The sequence below is a fragment of the Aedes aegypti genome, chromosome 2, assembly GCF_002204515.2.
Source record: "Aedes aegypti strain LVP_AGWG chromosome 2, AaegL5.0 Primary Assembly, whole genome shotgun sequence".
NCBI lineage: Eukaryota > Metazoa > Arthropoda > Insecta > Diptera > Culicidae > Aedes > Aedes aegypti.
In genome coordinates, this window is record NC_035108.1 from 173,913,965 (window position 1) to 173,932,908 (window position 18,944).

The following is an 18,944-nucleotide window of genomic DNA, read 5'->3' on the forward strand; positions in this document are numbered from 1 at the left end:
ACCAGCCTGCAACTAGTATGGTAGACTGGTGGTATACCTATAGGCGAAACGTAATACATAAGAATTAAAGGCAAAGGAAGGAGAAGACTAAGAATGAGAAGAAGACAAGTTATTAAGAAGTCAGTTGTGAAGCACACGTTACGAAAATGTTGTCTTTGAGCGCCACGGCGTCTACATACAAAATCGTATTATATAAAATCGCTCGCATATACAGAAAATGGAAATATTATACAGTATTTATACTGAAATCTTACACTTTCTGTTATAAACCTCAAATTATCGATATGATACATTTTTTGTATTATATCTTGTTTTGGGTGTAAGCCTTTGCTAAAGATATCAAACTAAATCTGTCGATTAATGGTATCCAAGGTTCTCCAAAAAATTAGAACTTCATATAGCAGCATCAATTGACTTCTCCATCGGAAATTTGCGCTGATAACGGTGCTACCAATTAGTACATTTTAGCCATCGCTTTATATTTTCCAGTTCTATATGATTACTCCATCAGACTGAAGCGAACAACATAGAAAAGGTTTCCCAGATAATTGTCGTTCCCCCGGAAAGTAAACGAATGGTCGAGTAAGGAGAACTGTATGCATCGTCCACCCATCCACCTGCCAGCCCTGATTTGCTAAGAGGGGGCGTCACAGAAATCGATGACGATGACCGATATAGAAACCTTACTCCAATTTACCAAACTAGCAATTCCCACCGTTTCACCGATGGAACACCTAGCGCCCACTCGGTCACGTGGTATACTTTTCAGTCCTCCTGGTGCTCCTTTCGTGCTTCTTCTCTATGGATCGATTCACCATACCACACCAAAGTGATACGAAAGCTAGGAACCAGTCGGTCACCAATCACTCCGAGGTTTCCCAGTTGGAGCTACTAGTTTGGCTATTGCGATTCGCGATGTTTGACGCATTTATGTAATTCGATTGAACCACGAAAATCATTGATAGTATGGCCATGATTAAGTAATATTCAGGAGCTCCGCAGTAGCTAAGGTCGGCCCATTACCCAAGTATTCAAACCAGTGGTAGCGGTGGAACAGTGAATGTAAACCACAGATACGTGGTCACTTCAAAATTGGACAAATACACTTCCAGTCAATCGCTACACCAGGCCGGAGACCAGATGACAAGCTTGTGGTCATCTCAGGCACATTCTTCAATACGCTTATCGTGTGGTCCATAAATGGCTGCAAAAGTCGCACTATATCCATGGGTCGAGCAGGAACAGCGAGGACATCGGCAGAAGGGCCCAAAGAAAAAAAGGAAACAATGAAGGTCAGAATAGTCTTAGGCAACTAGACGAAGTAGAGTGTAGGTAATAGTGAGGCTAGATAACAGAACAGTGAGATCGAGAGAGAGAGAGAAGAAGCAGAAGAAATAAACAGAAGTGTGAAGAGGCAACTCAAGTGTTTTCCTGAATTCCGCGAAACAATAAGGATAAGCGTGCCGACCTTAGAGATGAGGCTATAAGGCAGCCCAGGTAACATTAGTAGCTGAATAAAAGTTTAGGTTGCATTAACAGTATTTTAGCCTTAACAACAAGCGGTTATTCAGCTACCAATGTTACCGGGAAGAGTCTCATTAGCCGCTGGGAAGAGTGACCTTCTGTGAAGCCTCCTTAAGCTGACTGTAGCTGCACTGAAATATCAGAATTCACACTGGAAACCCCGGATTCACACTAGAATCCTTGGATCCACACTGGTATAATAAGATCCACGTTGTCACCCTACGATCAAAATTACAGTCTAGATTCCACTGGAATAAAAGGATCCACACTGGGCCTATCAAATTATTGTTTTACAGAAGTAATATCGGTTCCAAAAATCACGGTGTTCACAAATTTCGTAGTTTGCATAGATTTGTATTGATTTTATTTGTTTGTGATTTTTCTTATATCGCTAAATAACAGTGATATTTGTAAATTTTAATGTTCACTACAGAATATATACATTCTTTGTATAATGTAGTGAAAACCCCCTTCAAGCATTCCTTCAAAGAACTCACTAGGAATACCCCTTGTGATATTTCCACAAACTTTTCAGGTATTCAACCATGTGCTTTTAAAAGATTCCTCTGAAAATTGTTTCCAGAAGTTTTTCATGAATTATTTCCGTACTTTTTCAGTGCTTTTTCCAAGAACACCTTTACAAGTTTTCACTGAGTTCCTCTTGGGATTTTCAAGTAAAAAAAAACATAGTTACACTGAGAGGCAAAATAAAGTGCCCACCTTACCAGTTTTCAAATTTCTTTCGTTGATTTGGTTCAAATTAAAGTTAACACACCTAAATCTTTTTTGATATTTCATTTTTGATATTCTTTTAAAGTTGCACTTACGAAATTTTGATAAAAAAAAGAATTTTACTTAAAGAAAAAGAAAATCAATTTGTATTGAAAAAAAAATAGTGACAAAATAAAGTGCCCACTTCCTTCTTGGCCCCAGAAAAGATGATTTAAGAAAAATAAAGAGCAATTTAATAGTTAAGGTGTCTTCCTTTGGCCTTAAGGACTTGCTGGAGGCGCTTCGGCATGTTTTTCACCAGGTTTTGTAGGTGTTGTGGTTCTAGTTCTTCCCAGGCGCGCTCCAAGGCTTCAAAATAATTATTTTTGTTGGTAACACCAGTTTTGTCAACCCTGGCATCGAGAATCGCCCACAAATTCTGGATGGGGTTGAGGTCTGGGCTTTGTGGAGGCCATTCCAGCGGTTTAATCCGACAAGATCGGAAGAAAGACTTGGTCTTCTTGGCAGTATGCTTCGGGTCGTTGTTCTAGAGAAATATGAATTTCTCTTCAAGGCCCGTCTGGATCAGCGAAATCTCCAGATTTTCCCACAAGATGTTGATGTAGGAATCTGCCGTCATTATTCCGTCGATTTTCACGAGGCTTCCTACTCCACTCCACGAAAAACACCCCCAGACCATCACATATTCCGGAATCTATTTGTAAATAAAAATAAGACATATATGGAAGGTTGTTCACCAAGAGGAATTCACGTTGAAAGTATGAACAAATCTCACAATAGAATTTCTCCAAGAGATTTATATTCCTAGAACTTTGATTACTCTATAATTCTTCATGGAAAATAAAAGAGTGGCTTTCTGCGATCCATTCTAATTGCTGCGATCCATCTTAAAGAGACATAGCCGGCTTGAAATTTCTTAAAAAGATTTTTCGCCTGAAATTCTCGCTTTCTATTATCTAGAAAAATTTCTGTCGATATCGGAATTAATTTTGTCGGACATTAGATGAATTTTAGTTAATGTATGGATGTCTGTAATGAATTCTTATAAGAGAAATCATAATCACCAAGAAGGACATTCTCCAAAAATATTGCAGTGACTATGTTGATTTATGTTAACACATTTGAAACACCACATTTTGCAATCTTTAGAAAATACGAATTACGAGGAGAATTATGCTATTCTGTACTACGGTATTTCGCAATCGACATATAACAATTTTGCAACGGACATATAAAAATTGTGATTATTGCACCAACAGGCTGATTCTAGCGTAACCAATCAAGCAACAACCGGACGGTTAATCTGTCGGTTGTCGCGCGATTCACCGCAATTAGAACTACCACGTTTTCCCACATAATAATAATACAAAATAAAAAAGCGAAACTACTGCTGAGTTTTTGTTTTATATATACCTAACAAGATTCATGTAAATTGATTTAGAAGATTTTGTTTTACGTTGGAAACATTTTTTTATTATTATCTTCCAAGGAGGGAGGGAGGGGGTGGGTGGAGTTCTGGATGATTCTGGAGGGGGTATGGCTGGCCTACTTTCTTGTCCAATGATCATTTTTGCAAATGTATATCGTGTGGCAGGCACGAAGATACTCTAGAGTAGATATACGTAGATAAACATAGATATGCTCTGGGAAGTAGAGTAATTTTCCTTAACGAAAGGATGCTCGACCGGCGAGATTAGAACCCACGACTCTCTGCTTATTATTGCTGAATAGCTGGGCTCACCGCTAAAGGAGTATTTCGCTTAGGATTGAGGGAAGGAATTTTAATGTGTATTTGGAGACCGTGTTAACCTCTGCATCTCCACAAAGGTTACTGGGACGGGTGTTTGTTAATGGGGAGGACCGTTGGGGACAGGATTCACTTCGATAAGCGATTAGACCATGATAATCAATTAATTGTGCAACTCTACACTTATATTGTCAAACCATTGAATTACAAAAATAAAAGTAATAAAAAAAGGTGTTTTGGAAAATACATAGGTAAAACATAAAAAAATATGAATAAGAGTTTATGCCGACATTCACCGTGACGAACTATTCAAAGTTTGCTGAAAAATCATTATGACGTCCCACCGTTGTAACGATTAATTGTGCAGTCATACATATTGTACAGATTTCAAATAAAATCATGAAACGAGCTCACCAATTGATCCTTCATTCTTGACTGAGCAGCAACAATCTACTTCCAGCTGCACTTAAAGCATTCGGACGGACTAACTGAGAAACAAGTCACTCTGGAGCACGAGAAAAATAACATTTTTTGCTTTTCATGCAAAAATTCGCTCAAATGATACAAAACAAGAATCACAATTGATCCGGATTCCGTCGCTTTCCCGCAAAGCAGCATGCAACAGATTCAACGGATCAAACAGTACTCTATAAATCAAACCAGTTCGAATATCTCATTATCATCAAATATGACACTAAGGCCTTTTTTGAACGCGTGAAATCATCCATAAATGTTTATTACCCATATGCAACGTAATTCGATTTTGTTTAAATTTTAAGTTGCTTTCGTGACGTTAAAACACCACATATATGCAGACTCAGCCCCATCCTTTCATCATCTCCTGTGGTAGACCGTAGATTTCAGTCAACCGACTGAGCTATAGACTAACAACCCTTGGCCGCAGATTCGTAATATTCAGAACATCCGAAGGGGTTTGGTGTGTAGACTCCGGGTAGACAGTATAAATTGGATGTCTAACTGCACCAGACATCGACACAGACGCAGCGATGAAGGCGGCAACGATGGCGCAATTCTTGTGCAAGCATTATTTAGAGATGGTACGAGAAAAGCCGGCCCAAAGAATGTAGGGGAACCAAATTCAAAACACATTGATGGGATAAAATGATTTGACTCATTGAATCATTCCAAGAACGATTCAATTTGTATTCTTTGTCAAACTTGGTGTCATAAATATGTTCATTCAATAGTAGCCGCTACAAGACTTGAAGACAAAATCATAGATGATATCACTTTTGTGTCTAAGTCGTAAACTTTTCCGATGAATTATCGAATAAGCATTTCAACATGGCAAACTCATGGAGCTTCCAAGCAACCAAAAATTTGGATGAAAGAACATGTTTTTTTTTTATTCAGCTCACTTTTTAAGTAATTATTCGAACATCAGTGTACACGAAGCTTGTTTTGATTGCTTATAGAAAATGATGTATGCATTCAAGTAAGAATGAAGTTCAATTCCATCTTGTTTCGAACTCTCTAGTTGTTTATAGGTTCATGAGCTACTCCTCCGTGAGTCAAGTTCTGTTAATATCCGTAGTGATCTCTTAAACAGCAAACAAGTTTTACTGAGACTAGAGGCATGCCAAAAGTATACTTTTGAGTTCACTTCTTCAGTAGAAAGTCCTTAAAGTGGCATTCCGAACCATTTTACCCTACACCGACTGAAGCAGAAGCGGGTGGTTTGCGCTTTTGTCTGCACGGCAAGCTAGAATTCGGGACATTGGGGAGAAAAATTCCTGGAACGGTGTTGCCTCTACGTAGCAGAAATGAGATCTGGGGGGTGAGTAATTTAGGATGTTGTTGAGACGGATTCAAAGTAATAGGATACATCAGGCGGTAGGATGAATTTGGCAGCGGAAAATTTATGTCGAAGGAAGCTTAGCAATTGCGGGTTCTTCAAATCACCCGCATGACTGTAAAAAAGTGTTTGGCCAGGAAGCACAGAATAAATTTCTATGTAAACAGAAAAAAACCATCGAACATAATCGAGTCAAAAGGCCCTCAAATTAGAAATCCATCGATTTGCCCCTTGGCGCAGAATCATACAATGTTGCATCCGCCAGTTCATGCCTAGTCATCATCGCAGTCTGCCCCTGACCATCGCAATCGACGGGCACTTTTGGCAGCTCCCCAGCCAGCCAGCCAGCCGGTTCCACGAACACACGCATACAGTTACACAAATCCCCCCGAAGCGTGACCCAACGTGACTATGTGCAGCAATACACACTCCGAGAGTCCCATCTGCCGTTGCTGTCGTCTTCGCACAATGGGACTAGAGTACGACGCACTGGAAGCGGTCTCACAGTTTAGGTCAAAGTACGCGTGTCTATTCAAGGACATGAACTTATAGTTGAAATTGAATGGAACAATACTTACCTCGGGACCATACATATCTCGCGTAACTTTTCAAAAGGACCTATTGAGGATCCATTTCATTTTCAAAGTAATTGTTTCTTGATTGAGAAAAACGGTTTTTAATTTCTTTTTGTAGATCATGTCATATAATTTTTACGGTAGGATGGAAAGTGTGTTGAAATTGCAATGCACTCGATATTATATCAATTTCTCATATATATAAGTTGGTTGGTTGGTTTGACTTTATTAACGAGATTTTTAGCCCTGGGCTAGTTCATCTCGGGACCAACGGCTTTACTTCCCTTCCGAAGGAAGCCGTCACTATAACTTTTTACGTCATAAGTGACTATGTCGGGGATGGGATTCGATCCCAGGTCCTCGGCGTGAGAGGCGAGTGTTCTAACCACTACACCAGGTCCGTCCCCATATATATAAGTGTTCTGTGCTAGGGAACGCTATCATCCGAATTTGATCACACTATATCAAAGTATTTTTTTTTAACCTGATGTGTAATTTCAATTGTTGTATTAGTTTAGAATTTTTGCAGGAGAATTGATTTGTCTATCTTATAAGAGTTGCTAACAATCTCTTATACAGCTTCGAACATATTTAAAATCAAACTGTACACCCACTGTGCGATGTAAAGCGGATAGGCCGTTCCATTTAGTGTCGTTTTTCCCGGTGATGCTGTAGGGCTGCTCGTTCGATGCGTTAGTGTTGGTGGCATCCTTTTCCATGTACCATTCCATGTCCTACCTGTCTGCGACAGGGAGCCAACTACCACCCACTGTCATCGTCTGCCTTCCATGTAAGTCCGTTCTATACAAGCCTGGTTCTGCCCGTTTGGGTACTGTTGGCTGGCAGGATAATGTCGTAGAAGGTCCTCGCTTTTGCTTCGCCATCATCAACGCCGCCGTCGTCGTAGTCATTGCCGTCAACGTCATTGCAAGGATGATGGAAGGATGAAAAAAGGGTGTTTTTTCTTCGACGTGAGGGGTCAGGCTCGAAGTGCCGCCAGTGAAATGTTTGGAATGGAAAAATCAATATTTAGGTCGCATTTTGGGATTGCTGTAGCGACCATTGCTGAATTGAATGCTTCACGTATATAATTGAATGTTGGCCAGGTGAAACACTATTTCTTTGTGTGTTCTTGTTTCAAGATTTCTCCTGGTGAATGTTGTACAAAACTTTTCAATAGAGAACTACTTCGTTAAATTTTGTTGAATTGAGCTATCGCATGAAGTACTTAATCAACCCGAAAAGTGTCTAGTCTTGTAAAAGCTAATCAACGCAATTACTCAGGTCAACGGCAGTGGGCGTTCATCTTTTCAACCTAGCGATAGATCCGGTATGTCGTGTAGAACCGAAACGAGCGTAAAATTGCCACCCACGCACATGTCGGCACAACTACTTTCCGATGCAGACAACCGTAACAGACGGCCAAAGTCTGGTCATTACCAATTAATAATAAAAAAAGTATTACTACTGCTGTTGCACACCGAAGGTATCTATGTACCCGCGCGTAAATCCATCTGTCTGCGGCGTGTTAGGATTTCAAATTTCCCATAGCTATACGGATCCGTCGTGTTTCGAACCAAAATGAATGAAAATACGTTTTGAAAAATGGGGAGAGGGGAGCAAAATGTCCTATTTGATTTTTTACTATTTTTATTAGAAACCAAAAGAAGAAACCTGCTGTTTTGAAAGAGTGTATGCATAATCTTCTATTGTCCAAAATCACACATAAAAATAGGATATCAGTATCTAAAAATCATGATTATGGCTCTTGATATCATGATTCTAGCATGTTTTCATCTTATGAGAATACACCATGATTTGAAATCATAATACAGCCAACTCTCCATAACACGATATGGAAGGGATCATCGAGTCAGGAAGGAATCGAGTTATAAAACACACAACCAATACAAATGCGATCCAAGGAATCATCGAGATAGCCATGAAATCCAACTTTTGCAATGGATTGAGTGTGATCGATATGAATGAGTTGATGCAGAGGTGCCTAATGTTATCAATCTGGATGTTACATTATAAATAGTCATGCTGAGAACTTGATGTTGATTTGTCGTCATGATATCATGATTTGTTGTTATGATATCATGATTTAACAAATTTATGAATTTCAAGATTTTTAAATCATGATTTGAGTATCAAATTTCTATCAGCGCCAGAGTGCATTTTGGGCCGCCCTCCCTCGCCGAAGGAAACATCGGTATCTGGCGGATACACACGCTTCCACGGAGGGAGGAGCAGCTACACATGCCAGCAGTAATGTCTGATGCCATAATTATCATTCCAGTGTGATGTTATTTGTGGTGCACGATATGAACGGAGAAGCATCACTCCGCTCGTCATGAGCTGTCTGTTTTCGGGGGGAGCCAGGCTTATTGTTTTGAACCAACCACGTAGATACCGTGGGTATTTCGAATCGGTACACGAAGCGGCTTGTCTTCTGTCTGCTTTCATTACCGATCATTACCATCACTCATTATCCGTGCGCCGTCTGATTGCGGTCTGATGCGACCTTGGCGGGTTGTTTGGATGCATCCAATACACGAAATTTCATGAACACGAGGACTTTTGGACTTTCTTCTTGGCCCTACTGAAGGTGTCTGGGTTCGATTCCCGGTCGGTCCAGGATCTTTTCGTAATGGAAATTTCCTTGACTTTTCTGGGCATAGAGTGTAATCTTACCTGCCACACGATATAAGAATGCGAAAATGGCAATTTTGGCAAAGAAAGCTCTCAGTTAATAACTGTGGAAGTGCTCATAAGAACACTAAGCTGAGTAGCCGGCTCTGTCCCAGTGAGGACGTTAATGCCAAGAAGAAGAAGATGAGCATAAATTACCGATATTTTTCGGTCAACACAAATCTTTAGAAATACTCGGTGGATCTATTGGTAATGCTGCTCATTTCCATTCTTGAGTCCGGGATCTCGTCTTTCTCAGCAGTCATACTGTTCTTCATCTCGCTGAAAGCCTTTTTAATCTGTCCTATGGGCACTGGTACGGTATTGTGCCGCGCTCCATTGCACATTGGATAAAATCTCCACATATCATTCTGGTTCATTCTATCTTCATTTTGGCTCTGATACCGCACTTTCTTCGTGCTGTTTTTTTTTAGGCGGTGGATTTTCTTTTCTTCAGCTCTCGCTGCCCTGTACCGCACTCTGTTTCGAAGAAGCATACGGCTTCTGGTGACATTCTTCACGTCTGTCATTCTCTGGCACTTCTCATCCAGTGACCAGTGCCAATAGCATCCCGCGCTGTTGTGATCATAGCTTCATTGATAGGGTCCCATACGCTGTTGACATCTCCAGTAACGTTGATTTTTCCAATTACTCGTCTAGCTGCAGTTTTGTGCAGCTACCACATCCGTCAACAAGCCATAAGGATAACCACGTCCAAATTTTAGTAGGGCCCAGAGAGGACCTGACATTTATAACATCTGAAAAATGTCACTCATCAACCAGCACGTGGTCTATTTGATAGCAGGCATCGCCATTCGGGTGTCGCCAGATGTGTTTCCGGATATTCTTGTGTGTAAAGTAGGTACTGCTGATTATCGTCTCTCTAGCAGCAGCGAAGGTCACTAGCAGAAGTCTATTATCATTGGTAACGGAATGGAGGCTTTCCGTTCCAATGACGAATAGGAAGAAGTCTTCTTTCCCGATCCATTTGCGTCGCCAATGACTATCTTGACATCTTGTTTTTGGCCTTTCGGTAGGCCTTATCTAGGCGCCAGTGTTTGGATTTTGATCCGAATAAGCCGATCGAACCATATTCGGAGAACCATAACAGTGGCACATCGCATTCGGAGAGCCCTTTGAATGTAAACATTCACTCTCTCGTTTGGTACGTGGCACGAGTGCGTTCAAGAGCAGAAACTCTCACAGACTGCAACAGTATCGAGCCATTCGGGTGATTTATGTTTGGCATAAAATTGGTAATATTATTCATATTTTCGGGCAATACAGCCATCAACAACTTAATTATAATCTATTGGACCTTTGAACACTCCTTTGGTTGCAAACATAGCACAGAAAATAAAAAAATATTCGCCTCTGTTTTTTGATCAGAATGAATGTCAGTCAGCGAATGTTGACACACAGTGATCGGCACCAAACAGTGGGTAGTGTGTGTCTGTCTTGTTTTCGTTCATGGCTCGTTATCTTTCACGAACGATAAATGTCATGCGTGTTGTATGAATGCAGGCGGGTGAATTGGATGAAATTATGGCTCGTGTGGCGTCAATGATCGTTGAATTTTCCAAAGCCTGCTAGGTGCTCATAGAACTCATCCTTCATGTCATCGGGCTTATCGTTTGATGGCGCATACAGCCTGATTAGGCTGTAGTTGAAGAACTTGCTCTTCATTCTCAATACACACCTTGGTCGCTTACCGGTTTCCACTGAATAAATCGCTTCACCTCTACTCTACTCTGTCGCCGCCATTCGATTTTGACTCATTGAATCCCAATGATCGTATATCGCTTATTACTGATCACTATGCGCATCTGGTAAATCGATTCTCGTCTACATTTTCAGTTAATGTCAAAGTTAAAACCACTACCTGTCCTTGGTACAACTTCGAAATTTGGAAACTAAACAAAATCTCGAACAATTTGTTTCAAAGATGAAAAAGAGATAGGTTGAATCAACAACTCCGAAGCCTTTTAGATCACGCAAACAAAATGTTAGCTAAAGCCAAACATCGAGCCAAATCAGCTGATTACCAACGAATCTTCTCCTCTAGCAGCCCTAAGCAACTATGGAGTATAGTAAAAGAACTTATCGGAAATCGGAGGCAAAGAAAAAGCTACTGGAATAGACGGTTTCTCGGTTATGGCTTTGAAACAAAATGGCGTAGCTTTGTCAACTATAATATGCAATTGATTCAACGACAGTATTTCTATGGGCATCTATCCAGATTGTCTCAAAAAGGCGCTTGTATTTCCATTTTTCGAAGGAGGCAATGCAAAAAATCGAACAAATTATCGACCATTTTCCGTTCTACCGTCCATCAACAAAGTCTTCGAGAAGCTGTTATCAATGCATTTAAATAGCTTCATGGATGCCACAGGATTGCGCTATCAGCGCCAGTTTGTTTTTCGTCAAGGATCGTCAACGGAAGTAGCAGTCTTGGAATTGCTGATGATATTGCTAGTTCAATAGATCATAAACTGTCTGCCGGAGTCGTATGTTTAGATCTTTCAAAGGCTTTCGATACGATAAATCATCACATTCTTCTCCAGAAGCTAGGTGGGTATAGCATTCGAGGAGCTGCAAATGATTATCTTCGCAGCTATTCGACTAACTGCCAACAACAAGTTGTAGTATCTGGAATAGGAAGCACCACCTGTACCATTAGTTGGGGTGTCCCACAAGGCAGTAACCTTGGGCCATTGTTGTTCTTGATATACCGTTTTGATTCATATTACGGACACTTAAGGCTTCAGTGAAGTACTACTAATTACTACACATATACATTGAATCGGTCTGTACAAAACTTTAGCGTAATCAGGCCTTGCAAACACTTAAATTTCAAATGTTGGGTAAAGATTCAGCTTCCACAGCTTTAATTCACTTTAATCAATAAAAATGTTCGGCCTCTTCATGATTTTTATTCCGGACACAACCACACTTTCGCTTCATATTCCGGACACTATGATTCGAATTCCGGACAGCTTTTGAAAAACACAATCAGAAAAGTCGAATCATTAATGAAACGTACTAAGCCGTCAAAACTAGTTGAACATTGTAAATTTTCACGGATTGCTATATATAATGTCTATAAAAATCATCTTTCAAATTGGGACCTTTTTAATGGCGCATTTTGAAACATTTCGAGTGAAATCTTTCCCATACAAAGAAGAGTGTCCGGAATTTGAAGCTGTCCGGGATTCGAATCAAAACGGTATAACCCAGCATAGAGCATACAAAATAAATCATTCTGTATGATTCCTTAGCGCTATCGAGCGTCGCAAGCCCTTTACTTTCGAACAGTGGGTGAAGAATACGCTTCCGCAACTTCAATAATTTTAAATGAATCAAAATGTGTGGAGTTTTCAAGATTCTTATTCCGGACGCTGCCTAACTTTTGCCTCATATTCCGGACACTTTGAATCGAATTCCGGACAGCTCATGATAATCATTAATGGAACAGTCAAATCATCAATCGAAATCGTTAAACCACCAAAGAGACATCTAAGGTAGTTGGGCATTATAAATTTTCAAAGATATTTATGGAAAAAGTTTACTAAAACAAGCCTTGAAATTGAGAACTTTTGAACAGCAAAAATTGAAACATTTCGCGTGAATTGAGTCGTTATTGAAGAAGTGGGCTAATTGATAGTCAGTTGAAGTGGGGCGCCCATATACATGAAGTAAGTGTTCATCATTATGTGGGATTCTTCGAGAGTTATCATCGTTTGTACCACAACAGGTTCTCTTGGAAATGTACTACGCCTTCATCTATAGCCGATGCCAGTACGCTATATCTGCTTGGCGTTCAACGTACAATATGTACTTCAAGGAAATATAGATACAGCAGAATCGATGTATGAAAGCCTTTTACAGATTGCCATATCTGCAGCCTACAAACACTCTGTACACTGAAATGGAGCACAATATTCTTCCGATAGCAGGACTTCACACAATGATGGCGTAAAGGCTTCAGACAATATTCGGTGCGAAACTCGAAAATGGTGTGTGGCGCTCGTGTATGAATCACGAGTTGTACCAAGTGTACAAAGATGCGAATATTATCAAACGTTTGAAATACGGCATACTTCAGTAGGCTGGTCACGTAGTGCGAATATAGAAAGAAAGAATGGCGAAAAGAATATTCAGCAGGGAGCCAGGTAGAGGGAGACCACGAATACGCTGGCTATACGCAGTGGAAGAGGACCTGGCGACCCTAAACGTTAGGAACAAATGAAGAAGTATTGCCCAAGACCGACGAAGATGGAGCTCTACAATACACCCGACAATGGCGGTAGCTGTAGCCATCAAGGTAAAAGGTAGGTATTAAAGACTTGGATCATTATCTTGTTGTAACTAAAGTGCAGCAATCCGGCGTTAAGAGTTCCAGAAATACTAGAACGATGCAATCCAATATTCATCACTTTTCGACGGATGAGATAACTGCTCAGTATCGTCAGCAGCTAGATGAACAGGTGGAGGTGGGAAAAATCCACGTGTTTGGATATGTAAATAGTTTGCGGGAACATCAAATGTAATGTAATTGGCACTGGTCAACGATGAAGAAGAAAAGTCTAGTTCGATGAAGAGTAGTGCCAGGTGCCAGATGCTAGTGACCGGTACACGCTATGTCTGAACCAGACGATTATAAAAATCGAATGTACATCGGATTTTTTCTCGCGAGAGATCAGTATTTGGTCTATATTTTCATAATCGGAAGGTTTTAAAATATTCTATCGGTGAAAATTTTTCCATGCATTTTGTATGGGCTGAAATGCGTCGAAAACGTGATTTTAATTGGATTTAGTATGAAAAATGGCTAAAAAGTGGAAAAAATCAAAATTTCACCGATGGAATATTTTAAAACTTTCCGATTATTTAAATATAACTCAAATACTAAACTCTAGCGAGAAAAAATCCGATGTACATTCGATTTTTATAATCGTCTGGTTCAGACATAGCGTGCGGTACTCGGGTGAATAAAGTTGAAGCCAAATATAGCAAGAATCGGAACCATATGCAGAGGTTTTATGCAACGGCACCAATTATCTGACTGATAAAACGACGGTGACTACTAGCTGGAAAACAAACATTCAAGAATCGTTAAGCTGTGAAAACGGAATTGTGGCGAAAGTTGAACACCATTATGCCCGTAAAGCTGTGGACCCAACGACCATGTGAGAGGGTAATGCTCAACCTTCAAGGAACAGCAAAGCGCGAGTAACGGCGGGATTACCTTGCTGAATTCGGTGAACAAAATACTGTTATGCATCCTTTCGTGGAACCGCTTTAGTGGTCCTTCGTCGGTGAATACAAAGTTGATTTCATGAAAAGTGCTCAACAGTAGGCCTAATGTTTACCTTTATGATAATCCTACATAAATTTCCTGAGTATAACTTGCAGGCTCACTATCTTCTTATTAAGGGTATGCGAAATACCGAATGATTCCATCAAACACGTTTTAAAACGAAATTCCGCGGGATTCCGCGGAATTCCACGGAACTCATACAAGCGGAATTTTCATTTTACGATGTTGTTTCGTTTCGCCAAATTGTAAAAATTCATCCGAGAAAATTGGAAACGAACGAAACAAAACGGAATTTTTCAAAATTTCGAACAAAAACATGGCATGGCGCACGATTCTACTCCTATGATGTACAGTCAGTGACATAAGTTAGTAACCAAATGCTGTTTTTCCATACAAAATGCCCATGTTTGGGGTGCTGTATCTCAGCTTCTAGTAGTCCGAATTGGCTGAAATTTGGATGACGAACTACAAATAACTTGAAATTTTGCCTGTGAGGGAATAATTACATTGCAGTCATTTTACATAGAGTTTCAGAGGGTTGTTCAAAGACAAAAGTAAGTGACCGAGAAACTCTTTAATTTAATTTTAAACGGTAAGTTATGGGTGGTTGGTCTGTTCCACAAAGTTGTTCAATTTCAGAAGTCATACAAATTTGCAGAACACATCAACTTTCCACGACTTACCGTTTTCGAAAAAATAAAGAAATTATATACTTTCAAGGCTCAAAATGTATTGAAAACTGTATTGTGTTGTCAGTTTTAAACCAAAAATCTCGAAAATGAAATAATCTCATCACCCCGAAAAAACCTAATTCTCACACCTAAATATTCCAGAAATTCCTTCACAGATTTTTGAATACGATCATTTCTCCAGTATTTGCTCTTCGGAAATGCCTCCAGTAGTTTTCACATGGAAGATTCTAAGAAAATGTCATTCCTCCAGATTTTTCCATTTATTCTTCTAGCCGTTTATAGAGTGATTCCTCAAAGAATGAATCCAAAGATTCTCAAGGGATTTTCCCAAGGAATTTATTAAAAATTTCTAAATAAACTCGACCAGGTTATTTTTTTAAGTTCCTCTAACAATATCTCTTGGAATATATTACTCTTGAAGTTCTTCCAAATTTATCTCGATTGATATCTCAAATAAAATTGGTGGATTGTTTAAAATTTAATTTATGTTCATACTCCAGCAATCATTCCAATATTTTTTGTTCTTCCATCTGGTGGTATGTTCCTACTGGTACAGAGCCTGCTTCTCAGATTAGTATTCTCATGGGCACTTATCAACTTGTGTCCCTATACACATTCTATCAAGCCACAAAGCATTCATACGGCCTATAAAAAAAAATTGAAAACCAGTTGAAAAGTTGTAACATTTTAAGAACACCCTTAAATCCCCTTGCCCGAATGAAATTTGTGAACAGGCTTCTATTGAACAAGACTAAAGACATGTAGGTCAGAAAAGTTTCCAACACGAAATGATCCTCAACCGGACTGGAAATCAAACCTGTCACATGGTTTTCTTCGTTTGAATTTTTCATAGTTACTAACGACTCTTCTGCTTCTATGAAACAAAAATTGAATTAGGAACAATTTATTACAAGACTTTCAAAAATTGAGCAAAGTTAATCCCTAGGGGCACAACGTATGGTGCGTACAAGACAATTGAGAGGAAAGCATTTGAAATGTTCATTGCAAATAGGGGAACTTCAGGGTTCTCGGCCGTTTAGTTCTTTTCGTCATGGGACATATTTGTCACTCAAATCAAATGAAGTTTAGTAGTAAGATGAATGTGATATATATTAAAAATATTAAAAATTTCGTTTCATTTCGAAACATTTCGTGAGGAATTGAATTTCGTATCAAATTATACGGAATATTTCAATAATTCGTATCGTTTCGCTACGCACAGTGCTGAAAATTCCACATATCGTTTCGTTTCATATCGCCATGGAAAATACTCATATTGTATACCCTTACTTCTTATTGATTTCAATATCGATAGCAGCAATAAGCAGTGACAAAAATGTTTTAACATGGGTTTCTGGCGAAAATAATTGGATTAATACATGGAATACCCAAAAAGCCGTAGCGGTAAAAGCGCAGCTAATCAGTACGGCCATGCTGAGAGTAGTGAGTTCGGATCTCTCTGGTCAAGGTGATAACTCTGGAAATCCTCATCAGATCACTAAGATTATAAGTATAATCTATCTCAGCTGAACCGTCAAAGGACGAACAGTTTCAGTTCCCGTACCAGTCTAACACGTGCGCTCCTCTAATGCTTCTCTTTATCTGCCTTTAGCGCGCCCGTGTCCATTAGACGGCATAGCGGAGTTGCTTTTTATTCCGTAGGTACACTAGCTTCAGACATTGCGCTACGTCTGGTCGGCAAGCGTCTGGTGTGGCAGTCAGCAGCGGCCTCCGTGATAAGATAAGCATTAATCTGTCTGTCTGGGCTGCGGCTGAGCCCCAACCGAACAACCAACCGGCTGATGCAAGTGCGGCGTGCTACCACCTACTTGTAATGTGTCGGTCGGTTTTCCATTGGCAGCCAAATTAACAAGCATTTAAAGAAATAGAAGGTTTAGGAGCCAATAAAATTTTAGGCATGAGCAACAGTTTGAACAATTCTTGTAATGAAAAAAAAAACAAAAAAGTACTTAAAAATTTTAAATTAGCACTTATAAAATAAAAATGCAAATTAAGGTGATTATAAAACAAAGCCAAACTTCGAATTTTCAACTGCACAAGACTAGAGAAACTGACAACAGTTCGCGTTGAAAATCAATCAAATTACTTGCTTGCTGGTGGTGACCAATGGAATAAATTTTCAACGCGAAGCGCTGTTTGGTTCTCAAGTCTTGTGCTCTTGAAAATTTGAGGTGTGGCTTCGTTCTATAATCACCTTAAAAAAAAATATTGTTGCTTATTAAACATTCAAAGTGAACAACAATATTTATATAAAAAAATGCTATTTTATTTTACTTGAAGAATAATTAATTGTAAAATGCTAATTTTCGATTCTTTTTGTTTTTTTCGCATTTTTTTAAGCAAAAAGTATATTCTCAAATGATATTCTGTATTTCTATTGCTCAAATACTCAATTCGCTTAATTTAAATTATTTTATTGGCTGTTTTGGGTTAAACATTTTGATGGTCATCCTCTTCTTAAGTCATGATAATATTTCCCCCCGTTTTCTATTCGCCGCCGAAGGCTCTCCCCAGAAGGGGCGGTACTTCCGAGCGGTGCGCAAAGGGGTACGCGTGTGATGGGCTTGCAAATTGATTGTTCAAGTGCACATGTAATTGTTTTTTTTTTGTGTTTAGTTCCAAACATCAACATGTGATAGGTACATGTCGGCCGGAGGGTGCGAGCGGGTTGCAACAAGCGCTTTTCCGAACGGGAGCTGGCAGCAAAACATATCGTGCGAAGCGATTTTTGATGGTTTTAGTCACGCATTTTACAAGAAAACAGTTTTGCCATTTCGAAAAGTTGCTCTTGTTTCGCTGCCAACTTCAGTCAGTCGTCATTCAATGGCTGCGGTGGCTGGTGGCAAAGGCGTTGGAGGAGTACGAGGAATTTACGAGCAATTAGTTTATGAGGTCTGGTGCTATCTTGATGAGCACAAAACATGAGCGAAGAGGTGTGAAATTTCGAGATAGACGCCTCGAAATTTTGTAACTTATCACGAGAGCTCGGGTGTCTGGGAGCTTAGCACGAAAGCAGGTCATCCGGAGAGAAGATTCGCTCGATTTAGGCGAATTGGTGCGATGGACGGTTTGACGCGAACTGGAGAGTTGTGAATATTATTATTGAATAGAACTATTACTTAGGATAAGCTAGGAAACTTAACCTAACAATCTTATTTAATATACGTAGTAGATAAGCATTCTTTCCATTTAGCTCATTGTAATATGTATATAAGCTTTATCAATTTCAATTTCGACTGGAAGTTATTCGGAACAATTAAAAAAAAAAGTTACGTGGAGATTTCAGCAGTAAATAACCAATTGACCTTCCCAAGAATCTCACTTTATTTAGAGTTTTGGCACAGTTATCGTTCTTAGTTGAAAATATGTTGCCACTGGTTATTGTAATTTGTTCATTTTGACTGAAATCCATTGACCTTTTTTTCTCTCTTTTTCCTTCCAGGATACGTTTACTTCCTGCTGTCGTTTTCGCTGATCGGCGCAGTTGTGCTGGGCCTGTTCGGTGCGTATCGGTGTCTCCGTGTGGCCGCCATCCGCGTTCCGCCACCCGAGGCTCTGGCCTTGCCGATTCAGTTCATCAGCGACGACCTTGCCGCGGCGGCCGCGGCAGCAGCATCAGCAGCAACTCTAAACGCCGACCCGAACCATCTGCCTGTACCCGTAAGTTTGAATTAAAACCAATACTTTTGTCCTTTTGATATTAATTCAAGGGGTGAACTGCAGGGTTTTGCTTTCTCGCTTAACGTGAAGATACATCGAAGCCAAACCTCGAATTTTCAAGAGCACAAATCTAGAGAACCAGACAACCGTTTGTGCTGAAAAT

The 18,944-nt window shown here is 39.8% G+C and overlaps 1 protein-coding gene across 2 annotated transcripts in view; it reads left to right on the plus strand.

Annotated features, from left to right (window-relative positions):
* Window positions 1-18,944, plus strand: part of LOC5566015 (serine-rich adhesin for platelets) — a 552,340-nt gene that overhangs the window by 482,722 nt on the left and 50,674 nt on the right. For both annotated transcript variants that reach the window (XM_021843181.1, XM_021843180.1), the window contains exon 3: window positions 18,564-18,781. In XM_021843181.1, coding sequence (XP_021698873.1) covers window positions 18,564-18,781 — 218 coding nt within the window. The remainder of the gene's footprint in view (window positions 1-18,563; window positions 18,782-18,944) is intronic.